The sequence below is a fragment of the Bacillus rossius genome, chromosome 18 (assembly GCF_032445375.1).
Source record: "Bacillus rossius redtenbacheri isolate Brsri chromosome 18, Brsri_v3, whole genome shotgun sequence".
Lineage (NCBI taxonomy): Eukaryota > Metazoa > Arthropoda > Insecta > Phasmatodea > Bacillidae > Bacillus > Bacillus rossius.
In genome coordinates this window covers 1,265,511-1,285,781 of record NC_086345.1, presented here as the reverse complement: position 1 = coordinate 1,285,781, position 20,271 = coordinate 1,265,511, and the positions used below count along the sequence as shown (strand labels likewise).

The 20,271-nt window shown below is 35.9% G+C and overlaps 1 protein-coding gene across 2 annotated transcripts in view; it reads left to right on the top strand.

Annotated features, from left to right (window-relative positions):
- Positions 1-1,676: 1,676 nt before the first annotated feature.
- Positions 1,677-20,271, top strand: part of LOC134541170 (xanthine dehydrogenase) — a 228,666-nt gene continuing 210,071 nt past the window's right edge. The window contains exons 1-2 of one of the 2 annotated variants that reach the window (XM_063384399.1): positions 1,677-1,807; positions 17,774-17,831. In XM_063384399.1, the coding sequence (XP_063240469.1) occupies positions 1,709-1,807; positions 17,774-17,831 (157 nt within the window). In that variant the 5' untranslated portion in view covers positions 1,677-1,708. The remainder of the gene's footprint in view (positions 1,808-17,773; positions 17,832-20,271) is intronic. The other variant, XM_063384400.1, reaches the window with a different exon arrangement.

Genomic DNA, 20,271 nt, shown 5'->3' with positions numbered 1-20,271 from the left:
TATCCTCCGGGTTTTATTTCGAACACACAATACAACAACTGAGAGACCACTGTTTTCTCAGTTTGGACACAAACCGCTCAAAAGGCTGCTTTTGGGCCAACGCTGCTGCCTTTGGTCGAAATCACGTAATTAAATCTAAAAAATGTCCGCAAATAATTATTGTTCCAACAGCACGGCCTGGACAACAGGCATGAAATCTGATCTAGCTCATATTCAAATATGAAGTTTGGAAAGTCCCCACACGATGCGTCCTGCAGTTGCAAGTGCCCAAGCCACGAATGAAAATGGATGAGTCATTTTTTCACAGAGAAGGACTTTCTTCAGAATATTTGCTTTTAAAAGCAGTCCCGGAATGCCAATGCTGGCGGCCACTGGGCTATTCTCTTCGAAAGTATGGACCCCGAGGCTGAATGTTGGTTCACTGACAGTGTCCACTCGCAGATTGGCAGTTACATTTTAAAATAATCTGCATTTTAATGCAAGTTAATTTAAGTGGGTTCTGATATTTAATAATCTGCGCAGTTAGCAGTTTTTTTATTTGATTGAAGCTGATTTATTGTAAGGCTAGGTGCTGTTTATACAGCGAGAAGGACATGCCCGCGTGACACCCCACAACCAATCACTAAAGAAATCGGCCAATCACAATGAATAAATTAAGGCAATGTAAAAAAAACATTCCAGTCACATAACTGAGGGCTTTTTATTTTCTGTCAGGTCAATGGGAAAGTCTGTAATCCACTGTTCCCACACTATCGTAAATATATCATCGTAATGATCTAGAACCATATTAGTCCACAGGCATAAGTGATAAAAAAAATAAAGCAAACAATACAAAAAAACCTTGAATACACATGAAAACATAAAAAAAATGAATATAAGTAACCTTGGATGGGTACGTGTTTAAATATGTGTATAATAGGTATACAGTAGGTAGTAAAAAATAGTTTAAATGTTCTGAATTAAATGAAACAGATTGCTACCACATACAAAAACGTTTCTAGCGATCCTGTAAGCTGTGCTAACGTGAACCTATGTGAACCTTGCAACCTGAAGAAAAAAAAAAAAGAACTTAAAAGTAGCTAATAACCACACACAAGCCAGTACTGCTTGAACAACAGGCATTAAGAGGCAGCCACATATATATGTACTGGAGCTAAAAGATCCTGAAAAATCTCAAATATGCTCCAAAATTACATAATAATAGATTTTAATAACCGAATTAGCTTCCTGATACGCATCATACAATTTAAACGCAAATATGAACGATATTGCCACAATAACAGTCTTTTGAAGGTATCTGACATTATTTAACTGTACTTAATACAAACTTCATTTTATAAACTGTGTCTTGTGAACAGAGAATTGGCGTCTTACCACCAACTTAAGATTTTCGACCGAAAAAAAAAATGGAATATTACGTATTTACCATAATATTTAATTATGAGTTTTTGAAAACTATAAACATGACCGTGTTGTTATCGGTCTACAAAATAAAGCCGAAGTAGACCGAAGCTGAACTCCACGGATGTGTTAGGGAATGTGCAGGCTTCCCGTGGCAACCACAAGCCTACACATTTTTGATCTCTCTCTCTTCTCCCCTCCCCAGACCTGCGCGAACCGCTCTGCCCCCACTCCCGCCATGCAGGGGCAGGTCTAGACAAGGTCGCGGTAGTCCGGCGGCCATTCAGCCAGTCGAGGCAGTCGCCGGATGCTCGCAGCTCGCTGTACGCGCGCGCACACAGCCATGGGATCTGCCGCCGGACAGCAGGCGGACAGCAGCCTCGTGTTCTTCGTCAACGGCAGGAAGGTAGGTCCCTGTCCTCTGTCCAGTGTCGGCCCCCTGTCAGGACTCACACCCGTCCGTCCATCCGAACCTTGCCAGGGTTACACTTTCGAAGGACGGACGGATGAAATTATAACCTCAATCAGTGGCGAATCCAGGATTTCGGTTTGGGAGGGGCTTGACCCAGCTGAGGCTGGGCTTTATCAAGGCAAACACTAATACAATAGTGGACCCAGATGCTTTTGGAGGGGGCTTGAGCCCCTTAGCCCCCCTTCTGGATCCGCTACTGACCTCAATAATGTCCAAAATTCTCTGTCTTCATTATAAAAGGTTTGTAAGTTTGTTTATTTGCTAAGCTGCTTCTGTATTATGTTTCTAACAGGCTTATGAACACATATTTAAAAAGAAAATTGGGCTTGAGATACAAAAGGTATTAAATAATGCACAGTTACTCGAAACTATATTCAAATAAATATTATACAGTTTATTTTATAATTCTTAAGTACATTATCGTGAAAGTGGTAAACCTTTATAAAACAAAGTTCTTCAGAAATGTAAGCCTTAGTTGTTGTTGGCAGCTTCAGTGTGGAAACATATTATGACACTTGCGGATCATTGTGAATCACTTGGCTTGTTGAGGGACGGACAGAGTGAGTCCAGCTGCACCTGAAGTGACACTACCGCTCACACTCCAGACTCCGGGTGTGTCGTCACCGAGCAGTTTATTCACAACGGACCAGCCGTAATGTGCTTGGTCACGGTTTACTACGTAACAAACAATAACTGGTTTCCCCCTCCCCTCGGCCGGTAATACTTTATTTATTTGAATGCGACTCACCAAGCACCATATGTGTTATTATTATGTATGATTATTTAGTCATCTGGACATGAGGCATGTTCCACCATATGGCTCTGGGCCTCACTTGCTTACCCCCCCCCCCCCTTCCTCCTCACACACCCACACACGTATGCGTGAGTGGGTTAGTGTGGATATTTCGCTGCTCCGAACACGTCCTGAAGTGTTATTTTTGTTTCATCCAATATCTTTGAGGCAGCTATTTTACTACACCTTCACACCTTTCAATTAAAATGCTTGTCATTAAATTGTAGAACCATATTCATTATATCAGGTAAACATTATTTATTTGATTTAAAAACATTAAATTTATCTTAATTGTTGTTCATTATTGTAGTTTTAAGATGAACATAAATAAATTATCAAAACTAACTAGTACCTAACTGGTTGATTTGAAAATATTTATTTAAAGAGGTTATTTTTAAAAAATTTCCGCGGGAGCCATCTTTTTTTTTCTATCCTGTAAGGCCCCCCCCCCCCCCCACTAACCTTTTTCCCGCGATACAGCCACTTTCCAAAATAAAAACTAAAAGTCAGTCATGGGGACTGTCGACAGAAGTGAAAACTTAAAATTTTGTTTTTAAATGTAATATGAAATAATTTCTACGCCAAATGTACGCAATAAAATGATTTTGGTATTAGGTATATCACTAGAATGTCGGTGACGCGAACTCATAAGTTTTGCCCCTACCAATAATAACTTTAAAACTAGAAGAAATTAAGATTTTTCATTGAAAAAATAAAAAATTATTATCTTAAATCTACAAATAATCAACATTATATCTAATAAATCAATAACCTGACATTTGAAGAAATTCACATCGCAAATAAATAAACAAAAGAAAAAACACAACCTCAACTTAACTACCTACTAAAAAATATCCAATACTTGCAATATGTACCACACAATAACGTTAAAATTTCCTTGGAAAATAAAGATAAAATTAAAAACTTGTATCTTTAAAAATAGAATGAATTAAGTTTTTAACCTTGAAATATAACAAAATTAACACGTCACGTGACCATGTTGATGAAGACTTACATGAATTTACTCCCTATTCAAACCTTCCTGTAGAAGTTTTCACTTGCTGCTAAGTTAGGGTCGCAAGTGGTAGGATATTCTCTAGTTGCATAGCAATGACGACATGGCGAAGTCAGACTTGTATAGGTGGCAAGAACTTGTGTTCCCGGGCTTGTTTTGCTTCACGAACTGCTGTATCAAGAGGCTGGAGGGAAACCAGTTCAAAAAAGAAAGCGGAGAGCTCAATGTCACTTGACGGGTCAACTGACGTGTCAGTTTCAGGAGCTGACTCGGGGAGCTCGACGCTAGCTGAATCTTTGGGGGAACGTCGGCCTTGTACCACGGGTACCTGCCATTGTCAAATGACACTTTCCGGGTTACGTCAAGTGCTGCGTGGGCCTGTTAGCAGCGGTGCTTGGAACACAATACCGCAGTTTTCAGCTACTTCTTACTTGAAAAATTTGAATAATATTGTATTCTATCTAATCAGCCGCGGCTTATCTGGCAAATTTCAGGGAGTTTATTACAATAAAAAAAAAATACGTGAATTATTCCAAAAATATTTTCTCAAGAAATAGGCACACTGCCTAGTGCATGAAAGATTTAATTCTTAACGTAATTTTATATTTTTTTAAAAGTGGTTTTGTGTAGGCCTTTTTAATTGTAAGTATCTATTTAGTATCTCATTTTATAATTTATTTTTTACTGTGTCCGAGAAAATATTTTGCCATGATAAAATTAAAACTTATCTCATTATCAATTCATGAGGTAGAAAAAAATTGTTAAACACGCTCCTATTTCTATTACTTTAATTAGGTTTCTGCCAACGTTTTGATATATTATGGTTAAAATTATCCTCAGAATGATTTAATAATTTCACTTTATTAAAAATACATGCATTTTTATAACATATTTGATGGCCGAGCATTCAAAGACAGTGACATCTAATTTAATGGGACTCGCAAATTTAATAACAAGTTATATGGCGAGAAAATCACAGCAACAAACAAGCACACTTACAACTGGCAAAAGTCTTCTTACGAATCGAAAATTCAAGTGCGTACTCGCAGAAAATATACTAATATATGACGCGGGTAGTAGGCAAGACAAACTTTAAAGTGTCATTAATGCCAAAACAACGTTTGTGCACATACGATACGAGTTATACAGAATCCATGTCTTCAAACGTCATACTGCGAGTGCGAACGCACACGATGCGGATGCAAAACCAAATAGCAAACGTTGAAACACGCACTTATACGTGACGAAAAATTTAGCAATTAGAAACGCAAGACAACAAATACGTGGCCTTAACAGGAGCATACACAAACCTTTAAAGGGATGGGTAAAAACGAGACAAATGTATTTAAATAAATAAAGAATATTGAACAGGTGTGTAAACAACCACCGACATGACGCACGAGACTTTCCTTGGATCGGCAAGGTTAAAAAAAGTACTCAGTCACCAGTATCTTAAATTAAGCGTACAATCTCCAATACAGGCGACGGCCGAATTAACACACTTAAACTGGAGAACTTACATTCATATGAATTTACTGTGCAGTCATCTTGTACTACAAATTGAAAACCTTACGCAAATCAAACTCAGAAAACCATGTCGACCGAGGATTCTCGTCGCATAGCCTCAAACGGACTCTAAATATTTAAACAGAGAAACGTGGCTGCGGAAAAAAATATGAAGCAACAGCGAAGGTGAAGTTAATTCAAGAAAATAAGTTAACCGAATAAGACCAGTTCCTGTTACAGTTTCCAGTTTCTTTGGTAACCCGCCTCTCTTAGGCTTCTGCCATAGCCGTCTCGGGGCCCCCACGGGCGTAGATACGGAATACTCAGTATACGCGAGACAGGAGAGGTGTTAGAGATCCAGCTATGATCAGAGGCTGAGGCTACCCATCTCAGCATAACCACCACATACATCCCCCGCCTCACTCAGATAACCAAGCTAAGCTCTTAGACATGATCAACGTTGCTGGAGCCTACCCAGTTATACTACATCACACTGGGACCCAGTGAACCCGTGGTCCGGTGGAGGCCTACCCAACCTCTACTAGCTGTCCAGGCTAGTACCGGAGCTGTGTCGTCGCTCACCACGTCGACACTAGGGAACCCTTGGAGCCTGCTCCAAGCGATCGGAGCACCACTACCAAGTCCTTCCCAATCAGAATCCAGTGCCTTGGAGGAAACATCAACGGGAACAATCTTTCACGGATTCTTCCTGTACTACTACCAACTTGGCATATATAAGACCATTCGCCAACAAGCTAGCCGACCTCTACTCTTCAGAGTCCCTCCACTGGATGTCCTCGTCTCCTCGGACTACCCTCCGACCTGCCGTACCTCAGTCCGACTGGTTTACAGCCGGTTAAGGCCCGGACGTGCCTGGACTCATCCGGCGGCGACCGCAGGAAGCCCTGGCTAGACATGACACTCCGGTCGTGCGTGGGCTGGAGGGCATCGGTACCTCCCCCGACCACTGGACCAGGGGAACGTATCACACTTAGTCGAGCAGTTTACGGCTCTTTGTTAAGCCAGCGCCATTCTAGGTCCTTACCATTACCATAGGCCTAAATCCATTCACTATGGGGCCCTTGGGATCAAGACACTGAGGCTCGGCAGTCGAACCCCCCAGAAAGGTTTCAATCGCATCTGCTGTTGCCCGCAGATTCAGCCAATTCACCATTTCTGGTCCCATACATGCAATTGAGGATGCACTGCGGCAGGGTTACGCCCGGCATTGTCCTCTTCAGTTAAGGCGATGCCATGAGCAGAGTTTGAGGCTACCCGTCCCAACATTAGTCACCACAATTCGCCCCCAACAGGGGTGCCCACGCGGAGGCAGAGGATTGCCACTTGGTGCGGAGAGGCGATGTGTTCGCATCCTTGCACCTGTTGGATCATGTCTCGGATACTAGAGCCGGCAACAGCTCCGACACCTCAGACGACAATCACCTTCCCCTCAAGGTCAGGCCCACTCCCAAACCTAATAAGACCAGCAGAACAGCCAGTGGTCTATACAGACTACCTTAACTCTCACGGTGCATGAGCCAGGCAATAACAACATGGAGGGGGAAGTCGCCGACAGGAGTCAGGGGTGGGGAAGTCATGGCGAGGAGGGGGACATGTAGCAGAGAGGGATATACGGCGCGCGGAATTTAAAGCGGTGATGACGTCACCACTGCACAAACTATTTCGGCCTACAGAATTTTTTAATACATGTATTTAATAAAAAAATAAAAACACGGTTTAAAAAATAAACAAACATATACAAAGGTGTTACTGAAAGTCATATAAAAGGAAATGAAAGTTTATATATTATTGATGTCTAAACGAACAGTTGATAGAAACTGCACACCTGTTGTATGAAAATGTGTGTTGGTTTTCTTTATCTTAAGATTTAAGTTTATTATCGAGAATTCCCTTTTTTTAAATCTATGCTTGTTTAAATTATGACATGAAAAAATAATGGGTTATTAAAACGAGTTACTCGATGGCATTTTGAAATATGTATTAAGATTAACATATTTATAACTGTGGATGGAACTATCTCCGTAAATTAAAAGCATGTGAGTTTACAATTAGGTTGATATATATCACAAGTACCCCTACGGTAAAACAATTGCAAATTCTGTTATATACGTCCTAATAAACATTATATGAGTACATTTTTAAATAGCCCATCAAAATATTGTCTCATTTATTCGTGAGTAGAAAGAATTATTTTTTTAATCAACGACATCTACGTTTTAGAATTGTTTAAAGCGAATTGAAGAAAAAAAAATAAAAGATCAATTCCGTGGGTAACATTCTTTTAAAAAAATGGCTATCATTGATTGTGTTTTTGCTGAGATTATTTGGTTAGATTGACAGCAACATGTTTATGTATAACCCGGCTGCTACACAACAACAAATTTACCAAGGAAAAAAAAACTAAATTTATACAAACATTAGACAGTTATTGCTTTGGCTTTGGTTGCATACTACTTGATTGTGAAAGTTAAATAATTGTTGCTGTTGTGGTGTTTTCGTTACCTACATATATATATATATATATATATATATATATATATATATACATATATACATAACAAAACACACACACACGTATATATATACATATATATATATATATATCTGTTTTGTTTGAATTATTATCCTCTTAACATGTTTAGAAATGTGTTTCCCGACTTTGAGGCTGTTAGGAAATATATTTAATATTAAAAACTTTTTCCCATTAATGTTCTTGTTATAAATATGGGCTTGGCGTAACACATCCACATAATTATTGAAATAAAAAATATCAAATTATTATGTTTTAGACTATTATTCTATATTTACATATAGCTCTTTGTAAGTATAGAAAATCATTACACATCACTAACATTTAAAGTTAAGGCACTTACATGAAACAATATAATTTAAAATAAAATATCTGCTATCTCTAAAACTACGCGTATTTATACAATTTTCTTTAGAGTACGACGACCCTTTGAAACTGATTAAAGTTAATGTTATGTTCATTCTAGAGAATATAGATCAGCCTCATGTTTTTACACACGATAATGAAATAAAATATACTCGATTGAGTTCAGGGGAAGGTAATTGAAACCTCCCTTCTCCTATGACCTCTGGCATTGTCCTCAGCTTGTTCAGGATATGCGCCAACTCTTGCTGTGAAAGACTGCGACCCAGCAGAACTATTGATGACGGCGACTCAGCGTGGCTCTGCACAGTATTGGTTGAAAATTCCTTAAAATGGGTGTGTATCACCAGTGTAGACCGGAATGGTAGCTGTGTAACTGAATGGAAGGTTCGTAGCACAATGGCTGATATTCGCCCGACGCGGTAGTGTAAATAACTGCGGAACATGACTCCCTATGGTCCGTATGGTTAAAACCAGGTGTTCCTCGACTTAATACATGCAAAGCAACATAAATTCGCGGCAGCCACGTATCTTCATGTTCTCTGCGCGGGAGGGACCGCCCCACGCACAGAGGACGTATTCTCAATCCGAAGCCCAACATTTGAGTAATTGTTCTTTCTAAATCACCGGCCCGCGAGCATCTAGGTTGGGAAGAATGACTAAGCGATCTCGCTTCCTACTTGGCGAGAGAGTTAACACTCGAAGACCATAGCTTACTAGTGCAGTAAAGCGAAATCAGTAATAAATCTCAAATAAATCTCAAATAAATATTCAGCAAAGAAGAATAAAATCCCAAACATGAATATCAACTGATACGCTATGGAATAAGCTTGGGTCGTCGCACTATGCACAAATAATTACTTAAATAAATGAAAAAAATAATTATTCCTATTTAAATAACAAATTAATTATATAACTATGAGACAAAAAGATTAGAAACATGTAAACATGTCTTAATGTTTAAACTGTGTCAAAAGTGAGGTTTTAATGTAAAACATACGTTAACAAGACTTATCATTGTGAAGAACTATAAGTACTTGGTACAACCACAATGAATGAAATGATGCAGTTGACACTTTAGTGGCAATGTCTTCATGTTTTAAGATTATGGAAGCTTATAGAAGAAAACCTTACGAAATGAAATATTTTGAAAAAAATAATCTTCTTAATATTTCATGTCATAATTTATTTATTTCTTGTTGTATAAACTATGAAAAAATTAATAACATTATTTAAAATTAGTTTTATTTAAGGAACTATCTTTCACTTTTCATTAACAGAATTTACGGAATATTATTTGTATTTAAATAAATTTTGACTGAAATCAACCAGCAGACACACATTAGGTCGCGATTTAGCCCGCCTTACACAAAGTTTAATTACTTCCATAACTTATGTTATGCCCATAGGTATAACAGTGAACATTTCAGTTTGTATAGCAGGAGAGAAAAATTAATTTGTTTCTTTAGAAAAACTATATCTAATGTACCAACATGTAAACAGCCACCATAGTGGTCGAGCAAAGTAGCTGCACGTATCAGCAGACAAACATATTGCTGTAATTTAAAGAAATACCAAAATTACACAAACAATTCAGGAGTGTAATTAATGATTATTTAACCTGGGAAATATATATATTTTATTATTATTTTATCTACTTTGCTTGCGAAAAATGCAACAAACATTTTCATCATAAATATAATAATAAAAATGTTATGTGCAAGTTTTTAATTAATTAAGTTGAATTATACTGCTAGACTTTTTGAAAATCTAGGATATAAGGGAATTTAGTTGTTATTTAATGTAGGTTTATATGATATAACCGTAAAATTATATGTAACTAATCATGTCATCAAGAAAATTCATAAAAATAATTGTGCTCCTAGAACGTTAAGTTCAAAAGGCTACCGAGTTTATTTTTTATTTTTAGTTTAAAATAATTGATTTTTAAAATAGTTTGCATAATTGTTAAACATGTTTTACCAACTGAGACAAAGGAAAAATCACATTTTAACATAATAGTAATGCCAAACATTATTTAAATCTTATTGAAGTAAAAACAGCTCGCTATTACAATTAATAGGGTTGCAGTTCCTATAAATAATTAGTGAATAACATATAGAAACTTATTTACTAATATACTTAGGCTTTTTGAATTATAGATTTAATATTTTTGTTTAAAATTATTTACGTATATTATTAAGCTTTACTATAAGTAATAAGTAAATGTGACGTACTATAAAAATACTAACGTATGGATCTATGTACTTATTAATAGCAATTAGATACACAAAAAAATAAATATATTTTGCTTTAAATACAATTTGTATCATGAAATTTTCATTTATATTAAAACAAAATAAAATAATTTTTTTCAGTAAAATAATGTGAACCAAATCAAAAGAATGACATTGGATTCGAAAGTTCACTCTCTGTCACTGCCCTACAGAAGCACGATGTAAAATATTATGAGACTGTATTTATTCAATGTAATGACAGTTATAATGTGTTTTTAAAGTTTCTATTACTTTTTGCTATGACTATTGAAATTTTCAATATGTATTTGAAATAGTTTGGCTACATTAAATGTTCATTTGACACCCATACAATTGGTGCGTCCGCCGATGTTCACGAATAGGAATACATATATTTATACTGCAACACGTGGGTCCGCCATGTTGACAACTTCGGTTCGGCGATAGCGATGACTGGTTGTTTCACCTGTGGGCCTGATTGTGGTGTTCTCAAACACAGCGACAAACTACAGGCGGGAGTTCGACCGCACCTCGTTGCTCATGTCAGCATATCGTCAGTTTCCAAGCTCCTGTGCACGAGGCTACAATCACTGGCCAAATGGATGAAATGGTCCAATGGAACCATCCGTAGGAACTGTCATTAATAGGCATAGCCTCGCAACTGGGTAGCTGGTAAAATAAACGCTCTGGTTGTAGAGAGCGCCCGTGGCTTGTCAGTGTTTGAGAATATGTGCCCCACAGGCGGGTAGTCGCACCTACCACCTACTTGCTGGGTGCGTTTAAGAGTCGAACCCCAGGTCGCTGAGATGGCGAACCAGCACACGCTGACTGACTTGTCTCCATGCAAAGACACAGTGGATCTCGGGAAAACAACGCTCTGTAGAATTGCGCTAGACTTGTCTCCTGGCGTAGCGAACTTTGTAACGCGCCATGAGAGGCTGTGTAAACAAGTTGAGCAACCTGTTATCAACAGATTGTTCCGTACATGAACCCACCGAAGCTATTCGCTTGTAAACAAGATATGTCTGGCAGCTGCTTACCGTGATGATGTCAATACACTGGAAGGTCTCTGAAGACACTAGCGCTCACATGAAACTGCTATAGTGCGTGTGTCCAAGCTTACAAATAGTTGTGGCTGCTTGGTGAAACTTTGCAAGAACTTATTACCAGCCTGGCATGTCCATCTTCCTGTTATCTATTGAATAAGAGTGTTGTATTGGGTTTAAAAATAACCTTAAAAATCTTTTATAATTTTTTTGGCTTCTTTAAATGTTACATATGCAATGACCTAGCCTCAAATAGCTCAGTTTTTAATGACCAAACTCTGAAAATCAATATTTCTATTCGGAAGCAGCAAAAAAACTACTTAAATTATTATTTTGAACACAAGCAGTTGCCAGTTTACACTGTATGTCATAGAGACAACCTGAATAACGGACAAAGAATGATGAACACACAAACATACAGAAAACAAGCAAAACTCAACACACGTAAATTGTTAAATTTAAAGACAGCATAGAGAATTTCGTTTAAAGCAATTGTAATTACTCAGATCAATATCATAGCTCAGACTAACACATTGGGCTGACAACGAGTCAGTTGCATTAAAACAGTAAATAGAGACAAACAAAAAATTCGGACAAAACAGCGACAGACCGAGGAACCAAACGATATTACTGGTATGACTTATGTGGGGATAACTGGGTCTGGAATTAGGTTATTTTCACAGTTTTACTAATTAATAAATTATACATTACCTAATAATAAATAATTGTACTTTAAAATTTCAGATCACAAATCAGCAGCACTTGAAAGTGTTTATTCTCAAGTTACTCAGTCTGTCCCGATCCGCAGCTCGCACTCCTCACTGCAGCTGGGATCGACAGTGGTTCGCCCCTCACATCGCGCCTGTCCACACACAGCCTCGCGCCACTCAGTCGCACTCTCACGACCCAGTCAACTCCGCGTCGCGCAAGTGTCGTTGCCATACCTCAGCTCAAGGACCTCTACATACTCCACAGTGTTTTTGGTCTGTAACTGGGATTTTTTTCTTACAAACTTTCACCTTTACTACTGAGCTTATATTTCACACAGACTCATATAAACTACGCTTATGCTGTATCTCGCAGCGTTGCCGGTTCGCGCGGATAAAGAAGGTGGTTTACTTTATCCTATTCCGTGTACTGAGCAATTGTTTTATCACGAATGTCCTGGTCTGTAATGTTTAATTATTAAGTATGTATTACTCACGCTATAATATCACTCGTCTTTTTGTAGTCGCATTACAGGTTTGAACGGAATATATTAAAATAAAAACAAATATTTATTAACTGTAACCCGAATACGAAAAAAAAACACTAAAAGGGAAGAAAAAAAGGTAGGTGCGGTTTGATATCATCGTGTTATTGAGTAAAACAAGTCATTTGATATGTTAGATATTCCTATTTATTTAATTATATTGAAATACTCTTTCACTTCCTTATAAATAACATTATAATTCAATTCAAATGCCGTAGTCGTGCGTTGTCAACTACAGAAAAAAAAAATTATTTTTCAAAACTGTAAACCGATTATGGGAAAAATACCAAAAGGTAAGAAACAAGTTAGGTGTTGATTACTATTATAGTTTTATTAAGTAAGATCAATCTTTTATAATTAAAATCTTCTATCAGTTTAATATAACACCATTATAATTTAATTTATCCTTCTTGTATATCCAACTATAATGCTTGCTGGTGTATCAAATTAAACGCATGACTACGGCATTTGAATTGAATTATAATGTTACTAATGTGGAAGTGAAAGAGGATTTCAATAGAAATAAATAAATAGGAATATCTAAAATATCAAATAACTTGTTTTACTCAATAAGACGATGATATCAAACAGGACATACATACCTTGTTTCTTACCTTTAAGTATTTTTCTTCCTTAGTCGGGTTAAGGTTTTTTAATTTTTTTTCATTAAAATTTTATAGAAACTCTATTTTTATAATAAATTTGAAATTTTTTCCCTATAATTTTTGAAGTTTTTTAATAAACTTTTTGATCTATTTTTTATTTGAATATTTTACCCATTAAAACCATATAATAAATATGGATTTTCAAGATCGCTGCTGTAACGATACTTGTAACGAGGATATCATAATTCAAAATGCTTGCCATGACATCCTAATTGTCAAGGTCAATACCTGGGTGGCTTATGGTGGTCTTCCTTTAGGACTCTTTAGCCGCTTTTTGTACTTTTCAAGCCGTTTACATTTTTCATGATAAAAATGCGAACTTTTCCCTCAAAACGGGAATTTTCTCTCAAAATAGGAAAACTTAGGTTTTTCTGTTTCATTTTTATATATTTAGGGGTGATTTTGTTTCCCTAAAACTGGAAGTTTTTGGCGAATTAAGGCCAGTTTTGAGGAATTTTTGGTAATTTTAGCAAATTTGGAAGATTAAGGTCAAATATCAAGGTGAAGGTCATACAAGATCGCCGCCATGACGTCAAAATAAAATATGGTGGACATCAATACCAGCACCACACTCCTATTCCTTTAGCAGGGGGTCGCAATATAGGGCCTATACCTACTACCTAATGCTAAAACAAACTATTACTGCAAGACGTTAAAAGAAAACAGCGGTAGATATAAAAAAATGTATCTGTAGTATGTACGCTATTATATCCGTTAATATTTATTGTGAAACCTTACAAAATAATTTTCAATTTTTATCAGAAATGTTTTTTATACACTCACCATTAATGCAAGGGTTTGAAAATTATATGATTTGATAGATAAAAACATTAATAACTCCCTTATTATGTTCAATATCTAATTTATTCTGTTTGTAAACATTATAAATAGTATGAACAATTTTTGTCTGAAAACTGATTTTGATGCAGCACACTATTTCTGCTAACGGTAAAATTAACAGGGATTGAAGGATAGAAATTTTCTAACTCCCTTATTAGCCTAAATTTTGGTCTGAAATTTTTTTAATAAGACAAACCATTACTACAAAGGGGTGTAAAAACATGGGTTTGAATAAAAATAAGTAAGTAAAACTTTCGTACCCTATACAACATCTTACCGGTTCTTAATTTATTTTTTCTAAATATTGCCTCAAATGATTGTCTTAAATAAATTGTTAAGAAAGCAAAGATTACAGCAAGACGTAGAAATAACAATGATTGAAAGACAAACGAAAATCTTAATTAATTATAAAAGTTCTTTGATCTAAAACCTTAGGCAGAAATAACATTTTTCAGGAAACGAACTATTAAGTATGTAAAAATAGGAGTTGAAATAAAAAATCTATGTTTCCTTACTATCAAATATATTTTAGTATATATTAAACCATTTTAATTTCATTTAAGTCTTCTTATAGAATAAATTTATATACGACTAAATATTAGTGTAAGCTAAGAAAACTAATTTTTGAAGGCCAAAAAAATTCATAGCTAGGTACCTCTGTATGCATAATATTAGATTAGTTCTGAGCTATTCAATGCTGGATGCATTGTATTAAAAATATTTAAAACATTTTCACTGCATGGAATATGAGAATGTTTTATCAATCATTGTGGAAGATTGGACAACATATGGTAGTCATGTTATTGAAATTTTAAAAATGTTCCTGAAGTTAAAAAAAAAAAAAAATCCAGAACGGTTCCAGAATAAATAGTTAGGTACCTCGAAATCTACCTACATTTGTAGGCTGTGCCAAAATGGATGTTTTTAAAGTGAAACCTTTTTAAAGCCGGTTACAGATGGCAGCAGTAGTGTGTAAACTCCTTTACATTATAATATTTTTTAAACGTTTACAATACTTTCTCATACATTTGCATATGCTTGTATACATTTTCGTACTTTCGCGGACTCGTAATTCTCAACTCTAATTTCCCAACTCTGAGGTTTGATCCGGTGTTTGCATTTGAATTGTGACTACTTGTTGAGACATGTATTATATATATATTAATTTTTATATATGTTTATATTAACATTGAAAACTAAGTATTTATTTAATTTTTTAATTGGATTTATTTTATACTTTACCAAACATATTTATATCAGTCTGGCCCTTTTATTATTTTATGTATATTGTTATTTGCATACAAAATTAAAGTAAATTTTTTTACCACTCTAAGTAGGTAAGTATAAATTCTGTAGCGTTTACATAAGAACACGTACCCATTTTTTTTTTTTTTGCTTTGGAAGCTACCACGAGGCGCATGGACCGAGCGGCCCACAGTCAGACACTGCACTTGCAGGCCAGAGGTGCAGGGTTCGAGCCCCGACCCGAATAACGTTTTTCAGGCCCGCCGAGCTCGCTCCAAGCGAATGCAGGCTAATTCTGGCAGATAGTTTCTTACAGCCAGCCGTGTCCTATTTCCTCCCCAGTATCCTTGAACTGTGATGTCTCGGATGACCTCGCCCTAGAAGAGACGCCAAACCCAAGTTACAATAAATAAAACGCCTCCATTAACACGTTCCTGGGATGGTGCAAGTAAACCTCGACACGTCCAGAGCTATCCAACATCCGTCAGTGACGCGATGTGACAGGTACTGCTCGCTGGTGCTTCTACCGCGGTTATATCCTCTGGACTGGCGCGCGTTTTATCGTCGTGCATAGTCAAACCATGAGATTTGAACTTAACCATAACCTTATATGGTGGAGAGATTATGAAAAAATAAAATGCAAGTACCTTGAGTGATTTCAAGAATATTCCACGGGGCGTTTCATGACTAAAAATAATTCTGAAAACACGCGTTTTAGCCATTTTCCTCTCTCCTACAAACGAAATACAGAAACAAAACCCCTCATCCTCCCTAAGCGTATTGTTAACTGTTTTCCGTTAACAGATGCGACCCGGTTACAATGAGCAGTTTCTAAATCGCGTGGATTGTTCTAAGCTCCGTGTGTCCGTGCAGGAGCTGGGGAGAGGCGACTGCTTCACCTGCTGCGTTGCTGCGGCAGCAGACGGCATCTTGGCATGGACGACTGTAACAATATTATAAGCCAAAATTCATTTCATTATTTCAAAAAATAAATTACAGAAAGAGATTGGAAACCGTATATGTGTTAATTTTACTGCCGTGGTGTTAACTGTCAAACCGTTCAGTATTTATCGCCAGAATGTCGTAGTGTGGTAGCTGTTCACTGTCACTCGTCTTCGCTATTTGTGTGTCGAAAACCTGGAAAACTTTAGGAACCATAGGTAGTTAAGAATAACTGGGAAATAAAAATGAATGCTTGATTAATCCATTTGCAAACAATCGTCGTGTGCAGTGAAACTAACTGTCTAGAAACGGCGGGAAAATGTGAATTTGTCTGTTTTCACGAAATAAAACTTTATTTATTTTCCTTTTACTACGTTTTATGTACTAAAAATAATCTGAAGGTAGATGTATTATTAAAATTTATTAATAAATAAAAATAAAATATAACATAAATATATATTGTGGAGCATTTTAAAAGTCATACTGATCATTAGCAAAAGTTTGGATCATATTTCTAGCCCATTAAAAAATTCACCGCATGGCATACAATAAAGAAAAAACGCCTGGAAAATACTTGAATTAAATTTATTATTAATAATAAAAACATTCATCCTAGATAAACCAAATCGCATTATTTTTCTGAAAAATATATCATCACACGAAAACTTTTTAATACCAGTAATTTTTTTTTTCTGTTACATGCGCGGAGTGTCTTTGTTTATGATATCCATTTATTTAGTTATATGACTTTATAATATCTAATAGTCTCGTTTTTAACATCCTAGTTACACTTCACACTAAATCTTGAAATATATAACTTATTTTAAAGTTTTTCCAAGTAGGATAGCTTATGGGACGTTTTCCACAGCCGTATAACACGAGACACTGTAAGCAGTATTGTCTAATCCGATTGCTTTGAGAACATGTATTGTTCTTTCGATAATGCATCGCACTTATTACATTTTTATGACTGAGGGAGTATCGCCTTTACCGTCCGTTTTGACAAGAAACACTTCAGTCTGATCCTTAGATAGTACGTGTCAGTAGTTGGTATTTTGATATAAATTTCCGTACTCCGTAATAGCGTTGCATATGTTAGCATTGTAAACTTCCACAGGTAAGTTGATTTCGGGAACTGTTTTCAAACTTTCGTCACAAATATCAATGCCTGAAAGTAAGTATTCACCTCCCACTGCAGACAGTATTGATGGCCAACCGGATTGACGTAAAATGCATTTGCAATGTTGCATGGAAGTTACTTTTGTGAATGTAGGTACCCATTATGCTCGTTAGATGCTATATTATTTAGTTTTGCACCCACATCGTGAGTCATTTCCTTTGTATTTAAGGTAGCATTACTAACTGCTCTCGCAGCCGAGTGTAATATCGTTAATATCCATCTAACAAACTTTTATGTGTGTTTGCAGGTTGAAGATGGCGACGTCAACCCAGAATGGACATTGCTGTTTTATCTACGAAATAAACGTATCCTTTTTTTTTTTGGTTATTTCTGCTATTATTTGATTTCATTACTTTAATAAATTATATACAATAACTTTGCGATGCACAGATTTAACTTATACAAGTTAATAATATGTATATTTATTATGTAGAGAAATACTAATTCTAGACTGTTAGATATCTATGAATAGACATGTAAGGAATGATGTTGTGGGAGGGATTTCAGCATCCTAGCAGACAGCACGTGTCTGTCCCATGTCCATGTCAAAGGCACACTTCGGCTTTTTCCAGAGGCAGATTATGCCAGATGGACTGTTACAAACAATAATGTTAGTAATTTATTAGAATATTTCACTTAGTTTTATTTGAAACTTTTATTCTGTAATTCAAACCTAAAATTATATTGCATGGCATTTTTTGGAAATAGTTTTTTTTTTATTAATTTAATACATTAAAATACTAAATCCAAAAATGGTTATTATGGCTATTCCTACTTCTTACATGAAATGTTTGAACTGGGAAAACATGTACAAAATGGCCCAGTTAGTAAACAACCATTATTTATTAACTAATTGTTACCCAACTAATAAAATAACATCAATTTAACTATGTTTCCACACAGTAATCATTCTTTAAATCAGTCCACGTATCACTCTCCCCACTGTAGCTTGGCTCAACAATGTCTCTCTCTCTACTGCCTGTCTCTTACCACTCACTTCGGTCCTAACACACTGCTAACATTTATGTACAATATTACGACGTCAAAACACATGTTTCATTTATAAATGATATAAAGTGTTGGAACACCTAAAACATATTTCATACATTTCTTCTTATTTACTTTTAAACATTATTTTTATTTTTAAAGGGCATTTAGATATCTCGTACATCAAATACTGAATATACATCTACAAACAGTCAGTGAGAATTTGTCAAGAGTTAGAGTTGGAGTTGACGTTTTCGGGAGTTTCAAAATATTTTAACCATCAGCCTTGCTTGTTATTGGCATAATTTATTGGCAACGGAAAACAAACTCTACAGCAGCTCAAATAATCCAAGGAGGGATGTAGAAAACTTGTTAGCCTCGCAATGTACTTTAAAAGACTGTCCGTGAAATAGTTTTTCATTATTATCAATGTCAGGAAATTTACACGAGGGCCATTGCATGCATGGGTTTAGAGAGAGGAGATCCACCATACACCAGATTTTTGCCATAGAGCTACTGATGGAGAGAAGATACAAATTTTGGGAATATCTGGCTGTGGGGAAGGCGAAAGACAGTGTAAGAAGACAGTGTATTTGGTGAGCTATTGAAGATTCTGGGATTAAAGAAAAGTTAATGAATAGGAAAACAAGCAGTGAGAGAACTGGTAGACGGATGGGCAAGTGGTTTAAACCAGCCAACAGAGTGAAGTATGTTAATGCATTTTACCCACTTATATTTATAATAGCGTTGAAGTATATTATTATAGTATTTTGTAGAATGTTGAATAAAAGATTGGAAAAGTAGTGATAATGAGTTCTCTGGGGCTTTACAAAAAGAAATTCAAATATTAAAAAGGCAAGACTAGATGCTGCATTCAAACTTTCAAGGAGGTTAGCAAAAAAAAAAAAAAAAAAAAAAAAACAACACCTTGTTGCCGGGTATAAAATCTTTGTATGGCCAAGATTTTACCAAATTCTCAAATATAAGCACTCGATCTGTAACACAAGACATAAGTGGCAAAGTAAGTAAATAGCGCACAAAAATATATCAAAGGGAAGAAGGTGTAAAAATTTCAAAAATATTAGGCCTTTTTATCATGGGTTTAGCAAAAAAAAAAAATAATTTGCAGATATAATTATAAGCTAAGCATCAAAATAAAATCGACTAAAAGTAAACTAATACAAAAAACGTTCGTCGTGTTAACCGGGTAATTTATTTTAATAAGTCAACGTTATGCCGACACCTAGAAGTAAATGATATTAAGTAAAATTCTCTTTACAGTATTCAGATAATACGTGAATACAACCTCAAAAAAGGGCAATATACAGGAGATTAAAAACCTGCTTTAATTTGTGCAATGCGTAAGTCTCCAGCACTTGTGCACTTGTTGGTGTTCCACGTGTTATTTAAAACTTGCGGAACAAGGCTCAGATGCAAACTACAAAGCGTATTGACGTAAAATCTGCTGACCTCCGCTTTTTGGCTAGAGATTATAAAAAGTACTGTTTTTCAGGGAATGCCACCCTAGTTCTGGTGTCACGGTTATTTTTGAGCAAAGGTGGCTCACTAGTCATGCACCTTAAAATATTACCAAAACAAAAAGACTACTACTTATACCATGTTTGGTTTATTACCCTATTTTTTAAATATATTTTACCATTATTTTGTGTTGGGACAATAACAATGCTATACTTTTACATATGGGTATTACTTTTCCTTTAGGGCAGAGTATTACAAGTTTTCTTTACTTATTTACAA